Consider the following 27,783-nt stretch of genomic DNA (forward strand, 5'->3'; position numbering starts at 1 on the left):
AATACGAAATGAAGGTGATATAGATAAGTTAGTCATGATTTTTCCTATTAGAAAAATAATGTTTGTAGTGCCAATTTTTTTCTTTTTTTGACATAATTTTTTGGGACTTCGAATTTTGAAAAGTGTTGTTAAGTATTAAGGTATGCATAAAGTCAAAATTAATAAAGTCGTATATATTTTAAGCGATGATAAGACAGCCCTATGAGGGAAATGATACAATAAAGCTTATTGAAAAGTATTGCTTAGTAGTGGGGCTATGCAACAAGTCAAAATTAATAAAGGCATATATATTTTAAGCAATGATACGACAGCCCTATAAGGGAAATCATACAAAAAACGTTTAAAAAGTATTGCTTAGTATTGGGGTATGCATAGTCAAAATTAATAAGTTCGTATATATTTTAAGCGATGATACAACAACCCTATGAGACAAATGATAGAGTAAAGCCTTTTGAAAAGTATTGCTTAGTATTGCAGCTATGCATAAAGTCAAAATTATTAGTCATATATTTAAAGCGATGATACGACAGCCCTATGAGGGATATGATACAATAAACCCTTTTGAAAATATAGCTTAGTATAGGGCACGCATAAAGTCGAAACTAATATGCTTATATATGTTTAAAGCGATGATATGAAACTAATATGAGGGAAATGACACAATAAAGTACTTTGAAGTGTTGTTTGGTATTGGAGTATACAAAAAGTCGAAATTAATAAGGTCGTATATATTTTAAGCGGAGATACAACAACCCTATGAGGGAAATGATAGAATAAAACCTTTTGAAGAGTAATATTTAGAACTAGGGTATGCATAGTCAAAATTAATGAAGTCGTATATATGTTAAGTCGTATATAATAAAGTCGTATATGTAGTATATATGTAAAGTCGTATATATGTTATGATACAATAGCCCTATGAGGAAGATGACACAAAAAAGCCTTTTAAAAAGTATTGCTTAGTATTGGGGATATGACAAAAGTCATATATATTTTAAGCAATGATATGACAACCCTATGAGATAAATGATACAATAAAGCCTTTTGAAAAGTATGTCTTAGTATTAAGGTGTGCATAAAGTCAAAATGAATAAGGTCGTATATATTTTAAGTGATGATACGACAGCCCTATGAGGGAAATGTCACCATAAAGTCTTTTAAAAAGTATTACTTAATATTGGGGTACAAGTAAAGTTGAAATTAATAAAGCAATATCTATTCTAAGTGATGATATAACAGCCCTTTGAAGGAAATGATAGATTAATGTCTTTTGAAAAGTATTGCTTAGTATTGGGGTATGGTACGCACAACGTCGAAATTAATGTAGTAATATGTATTCTAAGTGATAATATGATAGCTCTATGAGGGACATGATAGAATAATTTCTTTTGAATAGTATTGCTCCACATTGGGGTAAATATAACGTCAAAACTGAACGAGTAATATCTACTCCAAGTGGAAATATAACAGCGCAAACGCAAAAATGATAGAATAATGTCTTTTAGAAGAAATGCTTAGTATGGGAATAATCATTTAATCAACATTAATAAGTTAACATCTATTTTATATGATGATATAACTATCGGATTGGGAAAATGATAAATTAATTATCTTTTGAAAAGAATAGTTAAGTAATGGGCATTGCACAAAGTGAAATTTTGAAAAGCATTACTTAGTATTGGGGTATGTATAAAGTCGAAATTAATAACGTAATTTCTGTTCTAAGTGATTATATGACATCCTTATGAGGGAAATGATAGAATGTCTTTTGAAAAGTATTGCTTAATATTGGGCTACAAATAAAGTTGAAATTAATAAAGTAATATCTATTCTAAGTGATGATATAACAGCCCTATGAGGGAAATGATAGAAACTTTTATTTTGAAATTAATTACTCGTTATGTAGGTGTGCATATAGTAACAATTGATAGATAGTAAACCATAGTAATTGATGATATGGCTACCCTGTCAGGGAAATTAAGGAATACATACTTTTGAACAGTGATTTACAAAAATAAAGAGTATACAACGTTGACGTTACCGTAGTAAAATAAACTCTAAGTGGTAATAAGGTAGCGATGTGATAGACATGATCGATATATGTCTCCTGAAAAGTATTTTTCAGTATGGGGTTTAGCATATATTCGAAATGAATGAGGTAATATTTAATCTATTTGGTGTTACGACGACCCCACGAGGTAAATGATAGAATGTCTTTTGAAAAGTATTGCTTAGTATTGGGGTATGCTTAAAGTGAAAATTTGAAAAATATTGCTTAGTATTGGGGTATGCATAAAGTCGAAATTAATAACGTAATTTCTATTCTAAGTGATGATATGACAGCCCTATGAGGGAAATGATAGAATGACTTTTGAAAAGTATTGCTTAGTATTGGTGTATGCAAAAAGTCGAAATGAATAGAAAAATATATACGTTAAGTTAATATATGATAGCGCTCTAATGAACATAAAAGATAATGTTTTTTGAATAGTAATTCTTAACATGGGAATATGTATATGGTCGAAATTAAAAAGCTAACACCTATTCTAAGTAGATATATGATAAACCTGTCAGGAAAATAATAAATTAGAGCCTTTTGAAAAGTAATGTATAGCATTGGGGTATACATAAAATGGAAATTAATAACAGAGTACCACTGGGACAGCTGCGTAGTGTCTATGAGCAACCATCGAGTACAATTGATGTAGCTGCATAAATAAAAAAAAGTTGAATAATTTTCAAGTCCAAAAAATTCCAAGTCAGAAAAAAAAGAAAAGTGCTACTGTAAACATTATTTTTCTAATAGTACGTTAGTTAACATAATAATATGTCCCAAAATGTGTAGTATTCTGTCTTGGAATATAAATGGGAAAGCACTTGACAAAACAGTTCTGCTTGATACTATGAGCCTAACAAATGAAGTAATTTGTATACAAGAGCACCTGCTTTCCGAGGACAATACTAACCTACTCAAGTTCTCAAGATCACTCCAGTGTTTTATTCGGCCAGCTGAACGTGTGAAATCCGGAGGTCGGCCATCTGGTGGTTTAGCCACTTTGGTGAGAAAGTCTCTTCAGGCTGAACTTTTAGCATCAAGTAAACACTTCCTCGCTGTTAAAGTTCGCGATACTGTGATAATAAACGTCTATATTCCAACTAATTATAGATCTAGCCTCTCGGACAGCAAGTTCACAACTACAAGTACTCAGTTAAGCCGTTTCGTCAAGGCTCAAATTCCTGGGAATACAAAAGTTCTATTAATAGGGGACTTCAACTGTGACCTACTTAATACTGAATCTGAAAGGACTCAAATCGTTATAGATTCCCTTCCTGATCAGTTAAATGTCGTTGATAAGGACAAAGCTTACACATTTATCAGTGTTGTCAACGACGTCTCAAATCTTGACCATGTGTTAACGAACTTCCCGGTGAGTGACGAAGTAAAAGTTGCAGCTGCTGGTTCATACTCTGACCATTTGCCTTTGTCATTGTCAATAATACTGGACTGTCCAAAGTTGTCAGGTCCGTGCAAATCCCAATGGAGAGTATACAGTGACTGGAAACAAGTGTCGAATGTTCTCTTTGCGGCTACTTCTGGGGATATCCTGAGTAAAAAAAAAGTTCCCTTCCATCTGCTGCAGAGAAATGCAAACTCGTATTGCAGTGAAAGTGAAATACGTCTGCAGATAAACGTGTACTGTGCAGAAATATCGCATGCTCTGAGTATCGCGGAGAGTGTAGCAGTTCCTGTGAATCGTATCCGTAATAGATCGCAGGTGAAAGGATGGTCTAGAAATCCGGAGCTAGCGGCGGCTTGTGCGTCGGCGAAGCTATGGCTGAAAGTTTGACATGATACATAGGAAGCCACGAAGTGGAATAGTGAACGAGATTCGAATCCATACTAAACGAAAGTTCAATAAAGCATTCGATACCCACCGTGCAACCCTCAAAGAAAATTTTGTGCAAAAGCTCAGAAAGAATCCGAACCTTACATGGTCGCTTCGGTCTAAGCCTGAAGAAGCTAAGCCTACGTCTAATATTTCTGCTAATCAGCGGAGTACTTACTTTGAGTCTGAGTTCAAAGCGCCTGATCCAGTTCTGCAGTCTAATTACGAGAATGAGCTGGCTTCTATGCTTACCGACACCTTCGGCGATTTCTCAGCGTCACCGGTCACAATTTGCCAGGCCGTTAAAAAGCTGAAAAAGGTATACTCAAAAGGCTGCGATAGTATTTGTGCTCTACATATTTCTTTAGGAGGTTATGTTCTTCACCATCACATTGCCCTTCTGTTTCAGATTATTTTGACACAAGGGATAGTCCCGAGTTGCTTTAGTCTGGGTATGGTTATCCTGATATTAAAGAAGGGGAAGTCAGCCGAACAGCCTTCTTCGTATCGGCCAGTAACGATATCTTCAGTAATTTGTAAACTATTCGAGACTGTTTTGTTTGATGAGATTTATGATAAGTTCGAGATGCCTCCACACCAGTTTGGTTTTCGAAAAGGCCTCGGGTTCGAAAAGGCTCATCTCTCGCGAGAAACTTTGATCTTAGGTCAGTATGATGTCAGGAGAGCTTTTGACTCTGGGATTCATGCCCAGATTTTGGTTGAGCTGTGTAAGCGAGGCTTGCGTTCTTCTATTGTAAGGTCACTATGTGATATGTATAGGAGCCTCAAGCTTCGTGTTCATTTGCAAGATGGTGAGCTTAGTGGGGAGATATCAGTATACAAGGGAATTAAGCAAGGGGTTATAACGTCTCCTACTTTGTTTAATAACAGTGTTAATGATGCACAACAGGTTATCTATCCAAGCTATATTTGCAAGTATATTGACTTGTCACTTCTGGGTTTTGCAGATGATCTTTTAAATCTGTCTCGGTTGCTTTCTTCATTAGAAAATAATTTCTCGCGTCTTGAAAAAAGTTATGCTGATGTTGGTTTGCAGTTTAATGTAGAAAAGTCTGCTGTTTTGTTTTTTAATTGCCCTGAAGATAATGCTACAGTCAGGCTTGGTGGAATTACCGTAACACCATCTAGTCACATTACGTACCTTGGCCTCCCGATTGATCGTAATCTTCGAGAGACCCAGTCTTTGCTAATTGAACACCTTTCTAAAAAAGTGCGCATTGCCTATGCGGGTGTTGTCACTAGCCGTCGCAATTCAAGCCGTAAATATTTGGCTCGTCTTTATAATGCAGTAGCTTTGCCTCATGTCTTGTACCTGTCTCCTTTTTGGAAGCTCCTGAGTGCACGAAACAAGAAAGACATAAGGTCGGTATTTTTCAAGTATGCCCGATATCTTCTTCAAGTGCCGTCTTTTGTTAGAAACCGGCATATTGTTGCGAAATATGGAATTGTTGAGCCTCTGAGTGCCGTGGAGGAGGTAATTCAGAATTACGTGAAAAAACTCGAGCTTCTGGATCACGAGTGGGCCCACCTTCTCAAATAGTTATGTTATTATGTAGTTCTTTCTGTTTGTATTTGTTTTTCTTGCCAGTTTTCGCTTTTTCTTTCTTTTCTAGTTTATGCTCTGTCTTTTTCTGTTGATTGTAAGACAGGTTATAAATAAAATTCATTCATTCATTCAATATGTTAGTTACGACCAACATATATCATTCTCATTTTGTATTTCGAAAATATTAAATGTTAATTTTTTTGGTTTGAAGTATATTTCAAGTCATTTTAAGACAAGTAAAACAAGTTGAAAATTTTTCTGCTTAAAACAAATATAAAAATAAATATAAAAGTAGAAAAAATTAACTTAAAAAAAGTTAAAAAAATAAAATGAGGGAGAGGCCGAAACGTTATAGGGGTAGGGGGTATCGGGGTCCTTGGAGGTCAAGGTCCTTGGTGGTTGGAGTCCTTAATGGTTGGGATATGGATGTTCAAGGGCTGTCGTATCATTGCCTAAAATGTATATAGCTTTATTAATTTCGACTTTATGTATATTCCCAATACTACACAATATTTTATAGTAACTACACTCCTCACTTGGTACTTGTGTTTTATAGCGATCACACTTATACATTCAAAATTCCAGCGTTAAATAAATTCGAAAATTTAAATAATTATTCTCAAGACATCCCTCCAAAATAAAAACAATATGTATCTCATAATGGAGTCACGATTCCCTCAGATTTACCCCTAGTTGATAAATAATTAATATTTCAAGCCTTTCTCTCTTCAAAAATTTGAATAATTATTCTTTGTGATATCCTTTTTCATGCAATAATTATGTGACATGTCCATGCAAGAATCATTTGACAAATTCCTGAAGACTCAATCTGTCAATAAACTGTAATCTGTCAATTGAATTCTAACACCTCTCTCTCTAAAGTAGGTCAAATACCTTCTCTTGGTGTTCTGGAAGGTGTCCAATTGTCTCCCAAATATGGTGTGCCATTTGTATAGCAATGGCTTCTACTACTTACATCAAGCTTGTTAAAATGGTGTGCAAAATATCTCAGGAACAGTAAGGGTATTAAGCTGAAACTTTCAGCGAATGTTGAGAGGGACGTTGAACTCGATTAAAAGACACTATATGCATCCTGGTTGTCAAATGGGAGTATCTGCGATATCTCAGGACAGTTATGACATTTAGTAGAAACTTTCAGGGAATATAGAGGGGGATGTTGAAATAAATAAGAAGACACTAATTCTCAAGCCAAAGACATGAAAAACTGGAGAAATATAATATAAATCCAGCAATCAAAAACAAAGAAATTTGTTTTTAAACTTTTCGAAAAAGAAGTTTTTCAAAGAAAAACGAAGAGCCATTCAAAACTTAAGACATGCAGAAATAACTCCTATAATAATTCAAACTCAAAACAACCAAAGATTGCCATAAAAGAAAAATGAATCCCAAAACAAACAGATATTCAAATAAATGATCATATCAAACACAAAGATAATAGATACCGTCATTTCCACTTTACTGAAAATAAAACACATTTAAACTTTGTTTTATATCTATAGCATTGAAACATATCAAGAAAAATAAAGTGAAATATAATCTTGAATTGCTGATATTTCCAGGAATAATGATAATTTATTTCCACCCTCTTTACATGCATGAAATGCACTTAGAGGAGTACGAAATGCAGAAAAAAATGGAAACAATAAACAAGAAAAAACTCACAAAAAGCATATTACATCTCAGCTACTTAGGCAACACAATTAAGCTATACAGTTAAGTGGAAAATTGACAATATTTTCTCGACGCTTACGGAACCTGTTCACAAGCTGGCCCATTTTTGAAGAAATATCAACAGCACCATATCTACTCGAAATGTATCCGTTGAGAGTCCAAAGCAACAACTGCAGAAGATATTTGCAAGAACAGAAGAATAGAGATCTAATTTTCTTCCACTCGGATATTGTGAAAAAAAAACTTCATAAAGGGACCAAGAAGAAGACATGTGGGGCCAAAAAAACGTTGTAAAGTCTGCACAAGGTTATTTTGTAAAACTGGCCTTTAACTCGACCACACAAACCATACACTTTTCTTTCAACACTGAGATTCTAGCTTTTCTTATAGCTTTTCTTTCAACACTGAGATAACAAGTGTTTAGTAGTTTTAACATTGAATCCAAACAGGAGACCTAAATAATTCAGGGAATATGAAATAGAAATAGTCTTTGGGCCATCAGTGATAATAATAGGAGATTGTTCAGACGAACCGTAGATGAGAAGCTCAGTTTTAGAGGAGGCGACTTGAAGCCCAATCTTGTTGAGACCAGAGCAAACTATATTCACTGTACTTTTGATAACCTACAAGATCATCTAATAGTAAAAGGATATCGTCTGTATCACAGAGGTGGCTGACATCAATATGGGGCCCAATTAGAAATAGAGCAATCTTTTTAGTAACGGTTCGGATGGCATTATCTAAAAGATCTGTAGCCTACTAAGCACATAGCCTTGTTTCACACCTTTCCGAACAGTGATGGATCTGCTCAGCTGCCTACCTAGCCGCATCCCTATGGGCGCATTACCATACTAATTCCATAAGAGACAAAAGAGAAAAGGGTTTATTCCACTTCTCAATGGAGAAAGAATAGCATGTGAATGGATAATGGAATCGAACAGCTTTGAAACGCCGATTGCACACATATACATGTTCTTTTTCAGCATCCGAAAGACATCTAAAATAGCCAAAAAAGTTGTGTGTTCACTTTGCACACCCAAGCCTTCACGAAATCCAAACTGGACTTTGTGAAGCCTTAAACATTATATATTAAATATTCAGTTTATTTCCATTTGTTCTTTCCAGTCATCTTGATTATTGTTGGGACTTATTTTTTTATTTTTCCTTGATGTTTTGAAAAATTAAAGCATACAGAAAATACATAGGCTTGTTTTCAATAAAATGCAAATAATGCATTAGGCTTTAGCACTATTACAAATAGGGGAAGGGGCAGTACCAAAACTCCTGTTTGCAGTAATTTTGTTCATTTTAAGCTTGACCTGAATATTCAATTTAACTTTCTCTCGTTTTAAGACTTATTTATTTGTCTTTTGCAGTATCTGTTATCTTTATGTTTGACATGATCATTTATTTTAATTTCTGTTCGTTTTTGGTTTCATTTATTCTTTGATAGTAATATCTGGTTGTTGAGAATTTGAATTTGGATAGAACTTAGTTCTGCTCGTTTTAAGTTTTACATGGCTCTTTACTTTTCTCTGAAAACTTATTTTTCAGAAAGTTTTTGTTTTTTTCAGATTAATAAATGAAAACACACATAGGGTCTTGGTGTACTAGTTTGATACTTAAAAGGGATGCTAAACTTCTAAACCACTTGACTGGGTGCTTTATTTTACAATGGTGAAATGTGGGCACATAAAAACCTGGTGCAATCCAATTGTGACTAAGCAAAAGCCAAGGGCATACAAACTATCAGCACAAGAACATAGAAGGAGTCCCAATATAAGGGTTGCAAGTCATCATTAATGGCAAAATATTTAATGGGAGGGATTCCAGCCACACTATCTTTATTTAATTATCCACTTAAAAAGTGAAGCATCAACCAGTTCTTTCATACAGCTATCACAAAAAATTACAAAAGCAGAATTCATCAATTCGGTTTTGGACCAAATCATGTATTGAATCATCAGTAAAACCTCGACAACACATGAAACATGGTGCCTTGGGATGCATGCAGAATTCCTGCGTTTCAAGCAGCAGGGATATCTCCCAATAGCCTATCAAAACTTAAAGATAGGATCCCTATAATTAAACATTTGACAATTAGCCTACAGCCCGGGTTTGCATTCTTCACTTTTTAGGTAGTCAGTCCTTTCAACAATAAAAGAAAACACTTTTGACAACAAATATTGACAAAGACTCTAAGTCATCAAAACTTAGAATTAGCTGTTCTTTACACTTTCAGACAAGAAGGGTCCTGTGAAAAAAAAAAATTGCAAACAAATATAAAACTAAAGATGCTGTCATTGGTAAAACAAAGTAGGAGCAAGGGAATTACATACTTAAAAGATAAGTTGTTCTTTTAGAAATTTATTCTCATAAAATGTACTACACATCAGATAAATTCCCTGAAGTACTCAAAAGAGTTTCTATTTAAATTATTTTTTCATCAGGTCTTTTACCTTAAATGATGGGGTTAAATCTTTATCCAGCAAGCAACTGTATAACAATAATTGTATCTACAAACCTGTATAAAATGACCTCTAATCCAAAAGTATTTGTCTCATCTGTTGCAGACATAAAAACTTCACACATCATAGGAAAGGATGTGTATGGAGTGAAAATATTAATGCCAGCTCTAGCTGTATTCCAAACTGCTTTAAAAAAGCTAAAATGTGTCACAGGAAAGGTAACTACATATAGCCGTGCATCTCTATCTTTTCTAATACAATATCTCACATCCAGCTTTTCCCAAACAAAAGGTTCAAATTCTGTGGTACAACTCTGCCATATAGAGAGTGAGAGCTGTGTTCGGTGGCTTTGATGCTTAACTTCTTTGTACATTGGAATTGGCAAAGTAACAGTAACTCTAGGTAGACTCAGATCAAATTGATATCCATGTGGGCTCACCATAATGATTGGTGATGCTAATGCAAGCTCACTTGAATCTTTCGTTAAATCACTGTCATAAAATACTTTTAAACAAGCTTCAATGCTATGAGCAAGAGAGTTTCTAGGAAAATTAACTTCAACACCAGGTACTTCATTTGTTCGAAGTTTACCCCCTAAATTGGGGTTTATTTGAACTTTAACTTCAGGATATCTTTCCTGAAGAATGACTGTAAATAAGCTAAAATGCTGTGAGGTAATTATAATACATCCAGAGTTATACTGGAAGCAACTTTGGGGCAACTTTTCCCACACTGGTTGCTGATTTGTACTTGTGTTGCTGAACAGGCATATTAATTCATCACTTTGTTTGGGTGCAACAGAAACAGGTAATATTATTGTAGCAGGCTTATCTTGGTAAAACTGTGCTCCGTGTGGTTCTATGGATACTACTGGGCTCACATGATGTATGCATAAACTTTCCTGTGGCTTGTAGTTAGGATCATTGATGATTTTTAATTCGAACTGATCAGCATTATAGCCACTAGGGTTACTCACAGGGACAATGATGGTAACACTAAGTTTTCTAATGGTTCTAAACCCTGATTCATGGCTGTCCAGTATAAGATCCCAATTGTTCACAGGTATCTCATCATCTGAATCTGTTGCCCAGCCAGTTTGATCAAGATGGGGATAATCCAGGTCACAATCTGATAATGAAAAATCACTACAGATACTACTAACTCCACTAAGATCTTCACAGTGACACACTTCTGACATTGTGGTAAATGACTTAAGAATGGACGAATTTTCTGAGGCTGTTCCATAGTCACTAGTATTTTCATATGCAAAACACTTTCTGTCCTGATGATGGAAGTACTTCTGCCGCACCTTTGGCCTTGATCTGAGCCTACCTTGCCATGTGGAGCAAGTTGACACAGGAGATCTAAAAATCTTCTGGGCATCCTCTTCATATGGAAACCTATCTAGATCCTTTTGACGCTGGTGATAAACTGAATTTATACTTCTCTCTGTATCATCAGAAAAAATCAGTCTCTTTTTAGCCTGTCTTGTAATCATGTTCATCACATCTTGACACTACCTAAAAAAAAAAAAAAAATCATGAGACACTTTCCAGTACAGAAAAGTAAACGTAAAATATACAATATTATCTAAGGCTAAAACTATAAGTCACATGAAGATTAGGATTGGAGGATTAAAACTGAAAATTGTGGCCTAAAAACTGTTTACTTGCAAAAAAGGTCTCATGACTCAAACAAGAAAAAGGGCATTTTTATAGGATATTTTTCAAGTTCTCCTAGAGAAAACTCAAAATATATGGTATATAAGAATGAAACATTTCACCCCCCCCCCCTCCCCTAAATATAGTTAGGGTAATATCACTATTCAGATCTACAGTAATACCTTTTTTGCCGAATTTATTCTGTTTGGTGTATTTTGATTGCAATTTGGAACTGTTTCAATATACACAAAATTCCAATAAATTAACCACAAACAAGTACATAGGCTGTTTCTTAATTTGGAGTGGGACACAACTTGAAAAAATAGACAAATTGTATGGAAGGTATACATGATATTTTTGGAAAAATTAAAGAAATTTCATTATTCTGGGTGCCATGGGTCCCCTTCTGATTGCACATCCCTGAGTCACTATTAATTAGGAAAATATAGATTTAAATTTTTTGATAACCACCTAGAGAAGAAAGTAAAAAGTTATTAAAGGAATCCTTTATGTTGGAAATAATAAAAGGCTATTCTGCAATAGAACTTGAGAATCTTCCTCCCTCTTTTTTTGTTTTTACCATGATTTAGACACTCTCATTTTGACTTGGTTGTATGAAAAAGAAACTTTATGGGTCACAGTCCTTTTTGTAGTCTTCTTAACAAAACCCTTAATAAAAAAAATTTATGTTTTCTATTATAGAATTAATCATTGAGTTATTTTTTATATGTCTTAAAGTCTTGTTTTTTAATTCTTAAATTCAGAAATAGCAAATGATTAATAGCCAACTGTTGCGTCAAATTTTTAAGTCTTGTAATTGTTATGGATGACATAAAAACTTTAAAATAATAAAAACAAACAAAAATGACAAGTATTCTTGGAATTGTATCTGAATCAGGATTAGAAAACGTTTTGGCACTGTCACTACTAGAAACCAATGATAACAATCAACCTTTCTCTAATGGTCAGGACTAAAGAAGTTCTTTCCAGATCCTCTTAATTACATAGATGAGGAATTCTTTCTACATTTCACTAAATTAAAATCAAAGGATAAAACAGAAAGGAGAAAATTATCCTACTTGCAACATGTAATATAAAACAGTCACATGAAGCATACCTACAAAGAGGAGGGGCAAATTTACCTCAAAGATTTGTCTGGTTCAAACCAGGGGGAGAGGTTAAAGTGTATTTTTAGGTCAAATTCTTTAATTTCTTTAGAAAAAATCAAGATATTTTGAAAAATAAATACCCCCCCCCCCAAGAGATCAGCACTGTTTATGTACGTTGTCTTTACAACTTAATATTATAAAATATTTATACCATTTTCCAGGGGAGAGGAGATTGTACATAAGAAATGCCAAAGTTTATTTTTAGCCCTTCAAATCCAAATTGTCCTGCCATTTTTTGGGTAGAATTTTACAATTGAGAATTATTTGAGGGGTCATACCAGTCCTTTCACATAGATCAAGAAGCTTAACTACCCACCTAGAAACAAAAGAATCAACCATTCTCTAGGGACAGAAAACTGAGGATACTATATTCAATTCCATTTCACAATAACAATAAATTTGTTCTACCTTCTTTCAAACTCAAAACTAAATGAGAACAGACATAAAAACAACATAAATTATAAGACAAATCAACTGAGGCAGACCCACACACAGAAGGAGTTGGGGATTCTCCCCAAAGACTGGTTGATAGACTGCCCCTTCATTAGTATATATTAAATACTAGGCCTAAGCCATCAGAAAATTTTCTGATTATCCTAGGGCTCAGACCACTTCAACCCATTTTGAGTAGTCTAGTTTAACCGCTAAACACATAACTTTACTTAGGGAATGTTGACAGCCATAAAACAACAAGCAAACAAAATTGAGATGATACTAATGTTTTAAAATTCAATTACCCCATTAAAGCACAGGTGTAAATAGGATATCCTCCAAAATGAACCTTGAGTAGTCTTCTACAACCTGATCAATCCATTTAAACCAAAATCATCAGTTCTATCAAAGTATAGTTTATGTTATTCACTTCTTTTCCTGCAAGTGTATCCACTACAACCATATCCATTCTTCAAAATACTTCTTGAGTACAGTTTGAGTTAAATTCCTTATTTTTTTCAATTTCATATATTCTAGGAAGAATTTTCCTCACTCTTGTCAGCCCTGTTAAGAATGAAAACAAAGCTCATCTTGCACTTTCTGACTTTGAGTGTTTTGTTAACTTTAAAAATGCTGGAATGGCTTTTAACAAGATGAAGGGAATCTGGCAATCAAATGTCTTCTCACTTTGCATCAAACTTAGACTCCTCAATATTATTGTTCCATTAATTCTGACATACATGTCCAAATCACTGCATGCTAATGCAAAGTAATGGTATTGGATCCTGGCCTTTGAAAATACATGTCTCCAAATAATCCAGAACATACAGTGGACAGATCAAGTCTGGAATGTAGAGATCCAAAAATTACCAACTGGGCTCTAACTAATGATATCATTCACCAATGTTGATGGCAATATCTAGGCCATGTCTTGTCAGGTGTCTAGCAGATTACCCCTGGAACATTCCCCCCCCTTTAAAAAAAATTGAGCAGCCAAAGGGAAAGCAAGACTAATTAAAAGAATGAGGAAAAGAAGGGATTTTGGAATTTCAACTTTATCATACATTCACATGTGTCTCCAGAGGCACTCAGGGCATCAAAAAGGAGCCACCAATCTTTCTGCATTTCTTTTTGCTGCCAGTATATCCTCCCACTGAGGCTGGATTGAGGTATCTAGGTTTAGCAGATCTGTCTGGTATGTTTGGTTCATGGTTTTTATGGGCCTGCCTCTGCAGCATGCACCCAATGGTTGCCAGTGGAGCACTGCATTCAATAGCCAGGGATTGTCCATTCATAGTACATGGCCAACATATCTCCATCAATAAACTCTTTTTACATTTGTCACAAGAGGCTGACCTATTTTATCACAGATTGATTGGTTGGTTATCCTCTGCTGCCAGTGGATGTTGAGAATTCTCCTGAGACACATGTTCTCAAAAGCAAGAATTCTCCTCTCTTGTTCCTGGTTTAAGCGCCCGATTTTGGCTGTGTAAAGCAGAACTGGCATGGCGTTGCTATTAAACAGTTGCAATTTCAGCTGTAGAGAGAAGCATTGAGACTGCCAAACTTTTTATAGTCTATTGAAGGCTTCATTAAATTGACCAATTCTCGTGAGCACTTCTTTCAGGGTAGATCCTGTATTTTCAATTATGTTTCCTAGGTATTTGAAATGGACAACTTGTTCTAACTATTAGTCTCTGCAAGCAATGCTCAGATGTGAATCTGTTGTGGTCATGCATTTGTTTTTTTCAAAATTTATTTGTAGGCCAAACTGGCAGCTTCTCTTCCTCAATTGGTGTAAGAGCTCTTGAAGTCGTTGCTTGCATGATTCTAGCATGGCGATGTTGTCAGCAAAGTCTATATTGCTCAGGCGTACTTCAGGATTCAGCTGAATACTGTCTGTGCTGGTGCTTTGCATTATGTAATCAATTACAATTATAAAGAGCAGCAGCAACAAGACACAGTCTTGTTTAACTCCTGACAGGATGCAGAAGAAACAAGTTTGGCCACTTGGCGTCTTTACACAGCACTCATTGTCTTCGCAGAGAGCAATGATCAGCAAAACTATATTTTTGGGGATTCTGCAGTGCAGAAGGATCTTTCACAGACTCTGCAGTCCACTGAGTCAAATGCCTTCTGAAAATCAACGAATATCATATAGATCTTTCATTGGCACTCTCGTGATTTTTTCCATCAGTAGCCATAAAGTAAATATCAGGTCCACACAACAGCAGTTTGGCCTGAATCCATGTTGCTTATCACAGAGGTGCCTGTTGAGCTGTGGGCTGATTCTCTGCAGTAAAATCTGTGACAGCAATTCGCTGGGTATAGAAAGCACGCAGATCCCCACCAGTTGCCTGGGATGGATACGTCCCCTTTCTTTAAGATGCTTACAAGGGTACTGTATTCTCAGTCAGAAAAACCTTGGCTGTCACCAAGATTGCTGCAAAAAAAGGTGTCCAGGAAGTCAGGCATTTGATAATGGTTTCTTTTATCATTTCCATGGAGATTTGGTCTTCATATGTTCAACCTATACTTCAAAATGTAGGTAAAATATATGGTGTAGAACATCTCATAGCATATAATTGTATATATTTTGTATTCTTTTTTTTTGCGAAGGGAGGGGGGTATCATAGCAGGGTAAGATAATTGTTAAAGAAAATAATTTGGAAATATGAAATTTGTGGCAACTGCAAATGCAACCCATTTCTGGGGGGGGATAAGCTGAACCATGTTAGCTAGTATATTAGCTCTTACACTAATCAGCCCTAAATCACCCCTTAAAACTAGCCCATTTAACTTATTATTTAGACCTAATAATTTCTTTAAAAACTTAACTGAATCCTCTCTAACTTATTCTCTTTTTTAAACCCTCATGTTTCACAGTTTTAACTAAACATTGTCTTAACTTACTACTGAAAATCTACTTCACAAACTTAATTTTTGCTTAGGCCAATATTTCTTACACTGAAACTTAATACACTCAACATTGCCCTTAGTCCTCTATTCACCATAAGATTGATACAGCTACCCATCAACCATTTGATGAACCCTTGCACTCTAGATATGAAACCTGACTTAGATTTGTCAATTCGTTAGCATTAACATTACAATTTTGACTAAGTTCCACAATTCCCTCAAGTTCTACAACAGCTGACTTATCAGCATTTAATATTAAATACTTCATTACATATTAATTATACTCATGCATCAAATCCTGAAATACTACTTTCCAACCTGAGATACTGCCCTAACTATGATCTACATACCAACTAAAATCTTGACAAGTCTCCAAGGCAATCCTAATTGTAACATACTCTGAATAAGGAGCTTCATTACTAATTCATTCAATGATCTTTTCAGGTCTAGAAAAGCTATATACATCCATTGTTTTCTCCCTCTAGCACACTTTCTTATCAAGATACTTAAAATGAAAACCTGATCTACTGCATTATAGTCTTTCATAAAACTTGCCTGGACATCTATCATCTTCTTCTGCAACTCTAACCATTTATCTAACCTAAAACACAATAGGCCTGTTTTTTAGAACTAAGATCTTACATCTTTCTGCAAAGATTATCATTTTTTAACTCATCTTTGTTCTAAGATCTTACAGCTCACTGATGTTAGCAAAAAGTGTGAAGACCACCACTGTTCTGCCATATAGAACAATGATGAGAGAACTTTGATGATATACTCATCATTGTTCTCAGACCGCTGATCAGAGCAGAATGATGAAAGACGTTTGCATAAAACAACAAAAGATGTAGGATCTTAGTTCAAAGATTTCACTTTTAAGCGTTTTCTGACAAAAGATTTAAGATCTTAGCACATTGATGAGTGAAAAAACGGCCCTAATGTCTCACAAAAAAGCTTACTGATACTTTCCCTATACAAATACAGCTGTAATTCTCATGAATTAGCCTTTATTACAGACACTAAGACAGATACTGGCTATTAGGGTGGTCCTTATTATTCAAAGTAGGATTTCTTCAGCAGGCATCCCCTAATCTTGTTTCTATTGTTAAAATACCACAGAATCCCAAAAAAGAGCCTAATATATTGACATTAAGAGGTCCCTACCAGAGGTTAAAATTTTTGGTTATTGCATGCTCACTGCTCAATGCTGCATGTCTTGCACAGTTTTCAACTTTTCAACAGTCAACACTACATTATAGTACAGCATGGTAGCTTTCTGAACTGCTAGACTTATTTATCTGTAGGCTTCCCACAATGCATTTCAACACAAGACGCCATTTTTTTTTGTATACAATGTGACTGAAAATACAAATTTCAAGTTTTTATTAGTTTTATGAACTACAATATATAAATTATGCTTCACACTGATACAGGTAGTCTTATTAATCTGATACTTTGTTACAGACACACTGACACAACAATGAGTGACAGCATGGACTGCATGGTTTGTACAAGTGACAGTACTGATACAATATTAAACCCACTAAAACAAATGAAACAGACATATGGCTCATCAGGCAATTGTCAGACACTGATTTGAAAAAAAACTACTGTCAAAGAAGGAAAACATGGCGCTATTCTATCACTACAAGCAAGTGACAAACAAGACAATCTGTGAAGCAGCACATTCCAGAGCCAATGACGTTCTTGCAGTTTGGGCAAAGGCACGCATTCCAACAAGGCTCAAGAAACATGAGGTAAACAAAATTCAGTGTCTCTCTAAGGAGTATGACAACCTGAAGAGAAATAAAGAGAACAAAGTTAAGCATTCTGAGACACTGAAAAAGAAGGAAGAAGAGTGGAAAGTAGGCCTGGACGTTTTGTTTGACATTACCCACACTAACACAATGGAGATGATATGTATTCAAGAAGACCATGAGTTTCTGTTAGTGCAGTGGGAACCAGGATGCAGTGGAAAGACAGGCAGTGTTGACAAGGTTTTAGAAAGAAAAAGAGCATCATCTCAGAAAAGAAAAGAGTACCATGACTAAGAATTGAGAAAGAGAGACAAGAAAGAAAAACAAGAGAAAAGAGATGACACTGGAATCATTATCTGACATCAAAAAAGGTCAAGAAATTAAAGACCCCAAAACAGAAGATATAAAACCATCAACTTCAGCAAAACATCAAAAAAGAGGATGAGTAAGCATATTGGATGACAAAATGTCAGCCTGTCTTGGTGTGACTGAAGTTAGTGACAGAAGTGCTGCATTACTTCTTGTTCCAACTCTACAAAACCTTGTTCATGATCCTGCTGAATACAATGTCAATTGCTCTTCAATCTGCAGAGACAGTATGAGGCAGCACCATATAATAGCTAAAAATCTACAACAGAAGTTTGAACCAACAGTTCCCCTAACTATTCACTGGGATGGAACTCCTAGAGGATATCTGCAGCAGACAGATTGTTGATCACCTTCCAATGTTGGTCTCTGGAGCAGGTGTAGATCAGCTTCTTGGTGTTCCAAAGCTAGCCTTGAGAACTGGCGAAGCTTCTGCAGCAGCTGTGGCTTGGAACATTACATATAATGTAAAGTGCATGTGTTTTGACACCACATCTGTCAATTCTGGTCCAAGAAATGGTGCTTGTATCCTTCTGGAAAAAAAAACTTGACAAGGACATGCTTTAGTTTTCTTGTCAACATCATATCTTAGAAATAGTCTTACAAGCAGTGGCTCTTGATTGCCTTGGTCCTAGCAAAGGCCCAGAGATAACAATTTTCAACTGGTTTAAGAACACCTGGCAGTTTATTGACAGAGCAGACTTTCAGACTGCTTCATCAGACAAGTGCTTGTTTACAGATGTTTCATATGTCATCATAGATATCATAGCATTTGCTGAGATGCAGACACTAGTGTATCAACTCTGTGATGATTACCATAAACTTTTAGACTTGGCGATCATATTCCTTGGTGGCACGCCATCTAAGGGAATCTTGTTCAGAGCTCCAGCTGGGCTGCATCAAGCAAGGTGGATGGCAAATGGCAAATCTATGTGCTAAAGATCTGGATGTTCAGAAGTCAGTTCAACTCACAAAAAAGCAAGAAAAGCCTCTTGCTGATATTTGTCAATTCACTGTGATCATCTACATGAAAGCATGGTTTGAGGCATCATCAGCCCCTCACATTGACCTCCAACTTCTCAAGGACATCTATACCTTAATTACTTTAATTTGCACTTTGGAGTGAAATTAAGGTCCATACTGGATCTGTTGTGCTCTGGGTCAATGATGGCAAAATTTTGTCACTGTGTTTGGGCCCAGTGACACACCATAAGAGAGGTCTGCTGGAGAGATGCAATTTAAGCCCAAAGCAGCATCAGCCTCCTAGCAAGACACTCATTATGATGAAGTTGGCATCAGTCAGTAGTAGAGTGGGACAAACAGTCCCACTCAGATTTCCATGGCTTGTCATTCCATTCCTTGTCCAGTCTGGACTTGAAGGATGCAGCCATGGGTGCAGTCACCATTTCAGCTTGAAGGCTATTCCAATTGTTGACAACAGGCTCAGAGAAGAAGTATTGCTACATTCATGTATTGACTGCTTTTGTGAGTGTCCTCTTGTATGGTGCTGACTTGAATGTTTGGACAAAGGGGGCTTATTTGGTTGTGTGTTATACTTGTAGGTCAGTATCATATCAAAACAGTGGTGTCTGAAGATGAGTGTTGGCAGCTGCATGCATTCCAGTCTCTTGTTGGATGGGAGATCTTGTAGGTCAGCTATGCACTTAGTGACATGCCTCTGAACTCCCTCAATTAGACTGGTATCATTCTTATAGGAAGGGAAGGTGAGACATTTACCGAAATTCAAAACAGGCTTAACTATAGCCTTATATAGCCTTAGAAAGACTGTACAGGAGCAGATGGTTATGGTGCGTTTGAGGAGACCAAGGCTTGAATTTGCTTTCAAAACTGCTTGTTGCCAGTGGCTGTGGAGCTTCAATTGTTCATCTATCAGCACTCCTAGATCCCTTTCTTTGGGACTTGTCTTTAGTACTAAGTCAGCCAGTGAATTGGGAAACAAGAACATATCAGAATCAATATCAAAAGCCACCATGAACAAAATAATAAAACACCTATGGTACTTATCAGAGGAATTGGTGGCCCTCACCTTCTTTGACAACAACATATCAAATGACACCAAACATCATATGGTAACAGCTTTGCAAACATCAGGAGCAGATCACCATCTGAAGAGAATAACAATGGACCCATTGACACTAGTGGAGAAGAAGTTAGAAAACTCTGTCATGCATAATACCAACAGATTATTCAGTATTGCCAGACTGCATTCATCATTCCTAACTAAGAACATTGATTTGTGGTCAGTTGACAAAGACTACCAGGCAGTTAAAAATATAGTGCACAGCATGAGGGTAATCAATGACATTGCTGATTGTGGTGTTGCACTGATGGATGACTATAACAAACTGTACACAACATCTGAAGAACAGAAATAGTTCCTGTTGCTAGTTGTCAAGGAGTACTGACAGCATTGCAGTGATCAAACCAAAAAGACACTGATGGACCAGTCTGAAGCCCATATGTGAACTGTATAGTTTGACAACTGAAGTGACTGGATACTATTACTGTTGCTGGACACTATTACCAATCACTTATTTTCTGTTTTGTGTAGAGCAAATCAACAGTCATGTTTGATATCATTTAATTAAGCAGCATTATTGTGTGTTTTTTTTTATCAAAGTTTGCTTATACATTCCTAATAGTTATGGTAGGGACCTTTGAAATTGAAACTAATGCCAAAATGTTTGTTCATTATTCAATTATAATCAGAATGGAATCATTTCAGACTGTGCCCCATAAAAAACACTTATTTCCAATTTGCTAAGGACCACCCTACTGACTGTCCCTTAGGCCAGAGAATTGGCTCAAAAACACCAAAAATAATAGGCCAATTATCAAAATAATCCACATTCAACTCAACTTCCATACTTTCACTGGAATTCTGTCTATTCCTAGTGCCATGTGTATATTGCCTTTTGGTCAGCTGAACATCACTTTATGATGAACCAGAAGTTTCACCTTGACATGTTAAGCTGTTTCAAAAATACTGTTGATGTGTGCTTTTGACACCCTTTTCACCTTAACAATTTCTCCATGTTGATCTACATTTCACACTTATGTATCTCTGTAATCAGCTTTGAATCATCCTTATTTAACAATCAATCCATAAATCCATCCAGATTTAAAAATTTCTTACCTAATGCTTCATGTACTCTAGCTTCCAGATATTTGGCTTAATTTTCAGCTGGGAGACTTCACCCTCTTTCCAAGTCCCTTCAACAAATTTCCTCACAAGCTGCCTAAATTCTTAGGAATCTACCTTGTTAAATACTTTCTTAACCCACAGTTTTCTTCTAACTTAAGACTTCATTTTCTTTTTTTTAAGTAGTTTCTTATATTACTTTCTTTTTCACAGCATACTCTAAAACACTTGCACTAATCTTGTGTCACAATATCTTTTATTCAATCAATCATATATACCTAACATGCTAAATATATAAATATCCATTATAGTATTAAAATTTCAACCACTCCTTCTCTATAATTTGTATGCTCCTCATCAAAAGAAATCTTCCTTAGACCTACCCATGCAACTATTTGCAAGCTTAGCATTATTCCCTACATCATTAACAGTATCACATAGCCCCAAGATAGATTCTAAGTGACAGTCCCCTGTAGACTGCAAAATCTCCTGTAAACCTTTTTCCAAAGCCAATTCAGAAAAATATCACTTCAGATTTTAATCTTCTAATCCTACATACCTCTTAAATTAAAAAACTCTCTTATAGGAAAGTGAACTGAGCCCTATGTCCCCAAAACCTCACAATCAATGCACAATAGAATAAGCTTTTCACTCACATTTGGAGACATACCTGCAAAACAAGAATGCTCCCATTGTTTAGCATCAATGCCTATCCTCCAATCCAAAATAACTAAATCTTCTTACAACAAAATTCCAAAAGCTTACTCCCATTTATTACTAAGGGGGCATAGGCTACCCCTAGAGGTGTACAATACAACTCATTGCCAAGTAAATAATGCCTGAGCTGTTCATCTGGCTTTTCATTTTCATCTGCAGTGCATATTTTTCTAATACTGATATATTATTTTTTGTTTGCATTTTCCTGATGGCATGTTTAGGTAAACAACATACAGCTGAGGAATTTTGTTTTGTGCTTGGGAAAAATTCTGTTAGAACTGGTGTAAATTTTTAAAAACGTCTTACAAAAAGGGTGCTATGGTTAAAATTCAAATGTAAAAGTGGCTTGCTTGTTTTCGAAAATGGTACAATTTGATTTAAGATGAACTTTGTTCTGGACATTCATCAACTGCCCAACATGGCAAAACTGTTGAAAGAACTTGAGAGTCTGTGCTTACAGAATGCCAACAAAAAAAAGGATAAATTGACACAGATTATTAGAATATACTGGAATTCATTTTAGCCAAAACTTTGAAAATGAAAAGGGTTTCTGCCAAGTTTGCTCCAAATGTTCTGGACTAATGATCAAAAAGAATGTTGATTTGAGACACCACCTTGAAACTAATCTAGAGTTTCATCATGGGTGATACCTACCTTGTGATCATTTTTACCAAGTAGGCTTAAATTGCATCCCTTCACCATATATCTCTTATAGCATATCACTAGGCCCTAACCCACAGACAAAAATTCATCATGAAAAAACTCAAAAGATCCAGTATGGTCCTTATTTTGCTTTGAAATACAAATTTAGGTAATTTACTGGTAATAAGATATGGTTCTATCATTAAAACCCAGAAACAAAGCAACAGGCAAACCAATAGAAAAGGTCATCATTACTTTATCCAAAGAAATGTAGAAAATTCTCAATTTTTACAATCTTAGAAAGAAGCTAAGTTAAGTGGATGAAAATTTCAGGATAGAGTCTAGGCTATACCTAAAAATATTTACAGGAATATTTACAGAGAATTATGGCTCTTCTGAAGGAAAGACAACAATAAAAGTAGCCTACAACATGATTTGGATAAGGTTTATATTAACAGACTAATCAGGTAGATAAAAAAAACTTGGTAAAGTTCTACCAAATCATATTATTGAGTTAGGACAAAAGTGAATACACCATCCAATGCCTTTTTTATGCTGATTACAAATATAATAATCATTTCTATCAGAAATGAATTTCAGCCTCCCCCCCTATATGCCAATTCAGGGTTAGGTTAGGTTAGGTATATATAGGGGGGGGGCTGAAATTTATTTCCAATAGAAATGATTATTATATTCATAATCAGCATAAGAAAAGGCATCGAATGGTGTATTCACTTTATTCCTAACTCAATAATATGATTTGGTAGAACTTTACCAAAAACTTACCACTAGCATCAGAATTTCATCCTGAGTCCAAATATAACACTCTTTTCTGTTACAAATTCTCTCTTGTTTCAACCCACATACCTGTAAATTCAATCGACTGTGACAAAACAAGAACTAGAAAAACAGTGACAGGCAGCAAAATGCATTTGAAATATATAATTTGGGCTGTATATTTGCAATTTGGGGGGTTGGAGGTATATATTTGCACATTAGGGGGGTTGGGGGTAAAGTATATATTTGCAAATTTGGGGGGGTTGGGGGAAAAATTGAAGAAACTTAAAGAAGCTTAGAATTAATTTTGAAAATGATTTGTGACAGAAATGAGTGTTATATTTGGAGTCAGGGTGAAATTCTGATGCTAGTGGTATGTTTTTTTTTATCTATCTGATTAGTCTGTTAATATAAACCTTATCTAATGATTCCCTAATCAATACTCTTTCCAAATATAATAGTTGCTACTCTGAAAAAAGCATAGCCTAGGCTAGGCTATCTGTGGTAAAATTCTACTTTAGCTACTTTTGGCTATCTTGGGAAGGGGTTAGGTTAGGACAATGAGACTTTCAGGGATGGGTCTACTGGCTAAAGTATGTCCCGGGAAGGTATTTTGAAGTACCTACCTCCACTCCTTCTCCCTCTAAAGGGTCATGAAATTTGCCTACATGACAGGTCTATACCCATTGAAATTTTGACAAAACAACATTTTACCTTAATTTTCAGTTATCAGTTTCTTTTTCTCTGGCTTTAGCTCTGAAAATGCAATTTCAGTTATTTGAGTAGAATTTTAAGCCATATCAATGTTTTTTTTCAAAATTTAGGAAACGTATTTGCATATCTTTAAAACCTTATAAATTGGGATTGAGCAAAGTTGTGAAGCTGAAAACAATTTTGTTGTACTTCATTTAAGCAGAAGATTTATTTTGCAAGGTTTCACTTTTATAAATCACAGATTTTTAAAGGTCATCAAAGGTCAGGACCCTCTAGAGGGAGAAGGAGTGGAGGTGAGTACTTCAAAATATCTTCCCAGGACATACTTTAGCCTGTAGACCCATCCCTGAAAGTTTCATTTTCTTAACCTAACCCCTTTCCAAGATAGTCAAAAGTAACTAAAGTAGAATCTTACCCTATCTGTTCTCCCCTATTGGTCTAAGATTTAGCACTAGAATAGGCTATATACAGAACTACAACAACATAATTTATGTTTTACAATAGGCCTATTGCCTACACAATGTTCCTATTAATTAGATTTTCATTTTTCTGACTGGTCTCAATTTTTACCAATGTAATAGGCTAATGCTGTCCCAGGTTAAGAATCCAGCAATTTATGCACTGGATCCATTCCTATAAAAGTTTTATTTATTCATCTAGTCTAGCTCAAGTAGGCCTACACTTTCCATAGCTATAAGCCTATCATCTAGAATTTTAGGCTGACAAATTTAACTAGCCTAGGCAAGCCTAGGTGAGAACAAAGAAAATCTTAGCTTAGGATCAATACTTCTTAAGTAAAAGAAAGGGGGAATTTTAAAATAAGAATAGAAATAGTTACTTTTTTCAACTACAATTTAGTTGAAACTTTTAGAATTGCCACGAAAAAAAGCACATCATAGTATTTATTGAATATACGCGCCATTTTGTTTATTTACTATTTTTTCATCGTTTCTTCGAACGAGAAATTGAAGTGATTTCAAAAAAAGAAATATACTAATTTCTTAACTAAGGCTGAGCTCAGACGACAGTCTTATGCAAATGTAAATATGGTAAACATAGATAGGATTCGATCAAAGGAGTGAAACACGTGATTTGGAAATTTTAGTTTTGAGCCTTGAGATATAACTAAATTAGCCTAAGTTCTAGGAAAGCTGTGGTGGCTAGGAAAAGGCATCTTCTTCTTTTGCAAAAACAACCTTTTACACGATTTTTTTCAGAACGCCATTTAAATAACCAGTTTTTTCTCTTTTGAATGGTTTTCCATTGCGTCCCCCGCCCCCAACAGAAAACCATTTTTATACACTAATCTTAGTGAACACTGAATCAGAGGCACCACCATAGTGTTACCTATAGTAAAGGCCATTAGGCTTCAATGTTTTGTTTTTTTCCCCGAAGCACTTTATACGGAAGGGGTGGTCGTATAAACTTCGGAGGGGCCTCATTCGATCGGATATCGAAAGTTCTACTACTCTTTTTAAGGTTCAAAGTGATCGGAGAGCAACTAGCTCCTCCTCCCATGTCCTCTTTTCTCCGAATGTATCCAATCAAAATTTAGAGACAACAATTTTGTTCAAAATAGTCCAAAGATCAAATAGCAAAAACTCCAGCAAAACTTCCCGAAAAAATATTGTAACTTATGTCCCAGGGGCCTACTAATTCACATTCTTAGCGGAGGCCTCCTTCAGGCCACTCGCAAGGTTTTTATGGAAGTGGTGGTCGTATAAACTTTTTAGGAGGCTCATTTGACTGAAAATTGAAAGTTCTAGTGCCCTTTTTAAAATCCAAAAGTGATCAGAGGGCAATTAGCCCCACACCCCATATCCTCTTTTCCCCAAACACATCCTATAAAAATTTTGAGATAACCATTTTGTTCAAAATAGTCCAAAGGTCATATAACAACAACTGCGGGGTTGACACAACCCTCAAGAGCCCTGGGGTAAGTTTTTTTCAGTAATGTCCTGGAGGCATATAAAATTTTTATGGATCGGAAGGCAACTAGCCTCCCCCCATGCCCTTTTTCCCCCAAATACATATGATCGAAATTTTGAGATAGCAATTTTGTTCAAAATAATCCAAAGATCATATAAAAATGTCTCCGGTATTGTTACAACCACCCAGGACCCGAGGTAAGGACCTGAAGTTATGCTTCGAGATAATATAAAGTTTTTATGGAAGGGCAACAAGTCCCCCTCCCGCCACGTCCTCGTTTCCCCAAATAAATTCGATCGAAATTTTTAAATAGCCATTTTTTTTCAAAATAGTCCAAAGATCATATAAAAAGGCCTCCAGGGATGACCCGTCCCCCAGAGCCCAGGAGCAAGGGTTGTAAGTTACGCCCCAGGGACATACAAGGTTTTTATGGAAAAGGTGGTCGTATAAACTTTGGAGGTGGCTCATGCGATTGGAAATTGAATGTTTTAGTTCCTTTATAAGAGGTAAAAGCAGTTGGATGTCAACTAGTCTCCTCTCCATGCCCTTTTTCCCCCAAATGCATATGACCAAAAATTTGAAATAACCATGTTGTTCAAAATAGTCCAAAGGTAAAATATAGTCCAAAGGTAAAAATAGTCCAACCCCCGGGACAAGGGATATAAGTTATTCTAGTTGTCCATTATTGACCTATAAGGGTTTTATGGAAGGAATGGTTGTATAAGCTTAGGAGCAGGCTCATTTGATTAAAAGTTGAAAGCTCTAGTTCCTTTTTTAAGAGTCAAAGTGAACGAAGGCAACAACCCCCCTCCCCTCACATCCTTTACCCCCCCCCCCCCGCGGATTCGATCAAAATTTTGACGTAGCCATTTTGTTCAAAATAGTCCAAAGTTAAAACAACTATGTCTCCAGGGTTGACAACCCCCCAGCCCCTGGGGCAAGGACTATAAGTTATTCTAATTGCCTATTGTTTAGATAAAAGGTTTTTATGGAAGGAATGGTTGTATAAACTTTGGAGGAGGCTCATTTGATTGGAAATTGAAAGTTTTAGTTCCTTTTTTAAGACTCAAAGTGTGGTTGGAGGGTAACCAGCTCCCCTCCCCCCCTCTCACGCCATTTTTCGCTAAAATGCATCCGATCAAAATTTTGAGATAGCCATTTTGTTTAAAATAGTTCAAAAGTCAAATAACTGTAACTCAAGCCCCCGGGGCAAGGACTTTAAGTAATGCAAGTTGCTTATTGTTACTTGGATACTTTGTTTACGGTGATACAATGATACTTTCTTTTTCTTTGGTACTTTGTTAATTCAACATCGTTCTGTGATACTAGTTGTGATACTTTGATGAAACTTTAATGTTGAAAAAAAAAAATTGGCTTATAAATTGGGAATGTTGAAAAACTTCAAAACTTCGGAGATCCAAAACGAACAAAAGTTAATTAAAAAAAAAAACTTTCCAAAAATTAAGTTTTTCAAAGGAAAATAAAGACCACATTAAACTTAGGATCTGCAGACATAAAAATATATAATAATTCAAACTCAAAACGAACAAAACTACTATTAAAGAATAAATGAAACCCAAAATGAACAGAGATTAAATAAACAATCATAGCAAACAATCATACAACAAGTACTAATATAAATGAATAAGTAAATCTTAAAACGAGGAAAACCTAAATTGAAAATGTAAATCAACATTAAAACGAAAAAAAAATTTTCATTATTAAAGAATAAATGGAACCCAAGACGAGCAGAAATTAAATAAACAATCATAGCAAACAAACATAGAACAAGTACTAATATAAATGGATAAATAAATATTAAAAAGAGTCAACCTTAAATTGAATTTGCAAATCAATCTGAAGACGAATAAACATCATTACAAACAGGAGTTTGGCTACGGTTGCCTTCACTAATTGTAAAAG

At 35.5% G+C, this 27,783-nt stretch overlaps 2 protein-coding genes across 2 annotated transcripts in view; both read right to left on the bottom strand.

The window, feature by feature from the left end:
* The window catches only part of LOC148946956 (pyroglutamyl-peptidase 1), a 126,035-nt gene extending 109,467 nt beyond the window's left edge, over positions 1-16,568 (bottom strand). Inside the window, exon 1 of the mRNA XM_089096760.1 lies at positions 16,438-16,568. The gene's annotated coding sequence lies outside the window, so the exon portion shown is untranslated. The remainder of the gene's footprint in view (positions 1-16,437) is intronic.
* Positions 9,628-24,864, bottom strand: LOC148946958 (uncharacterized). Its single transcript, XM_089096468.1, has 2 exons — positions 24,770-24,864; positions 9,628-11,134 (listed from the first exon to the last, which is right to left on the bottom strand). Exon 2 carries the CDS (start codon positions 11,116-11,118, stop codon positions 9,628-9,630), a length of 1,491 nt encoding a protein of 496 aa, XP_088952594.1. The 5' UTR covers positions 11,119-11,134; positions 24,770-24,864.
* Between the last annotated feature and the right edge of the window lie 2,919 nt (positions 24,865-27,783).

This window comes from Artemia sp. Qi Xiang Cuo, chromosome 11, assembly GCF_049724085.1.
Source record: "Artemia sp. Qi Xiang Cuo chromosome 11, ASM4972408v1, whole genome shotgun sequence".
Taxonomy (NCBI): Eukaryota; Metazoa; Arthropoda; class Branchiopoda; order Anostraca; family Artemiidae; genus Artemia; species Artemia sp. Qi Xiang Cuo.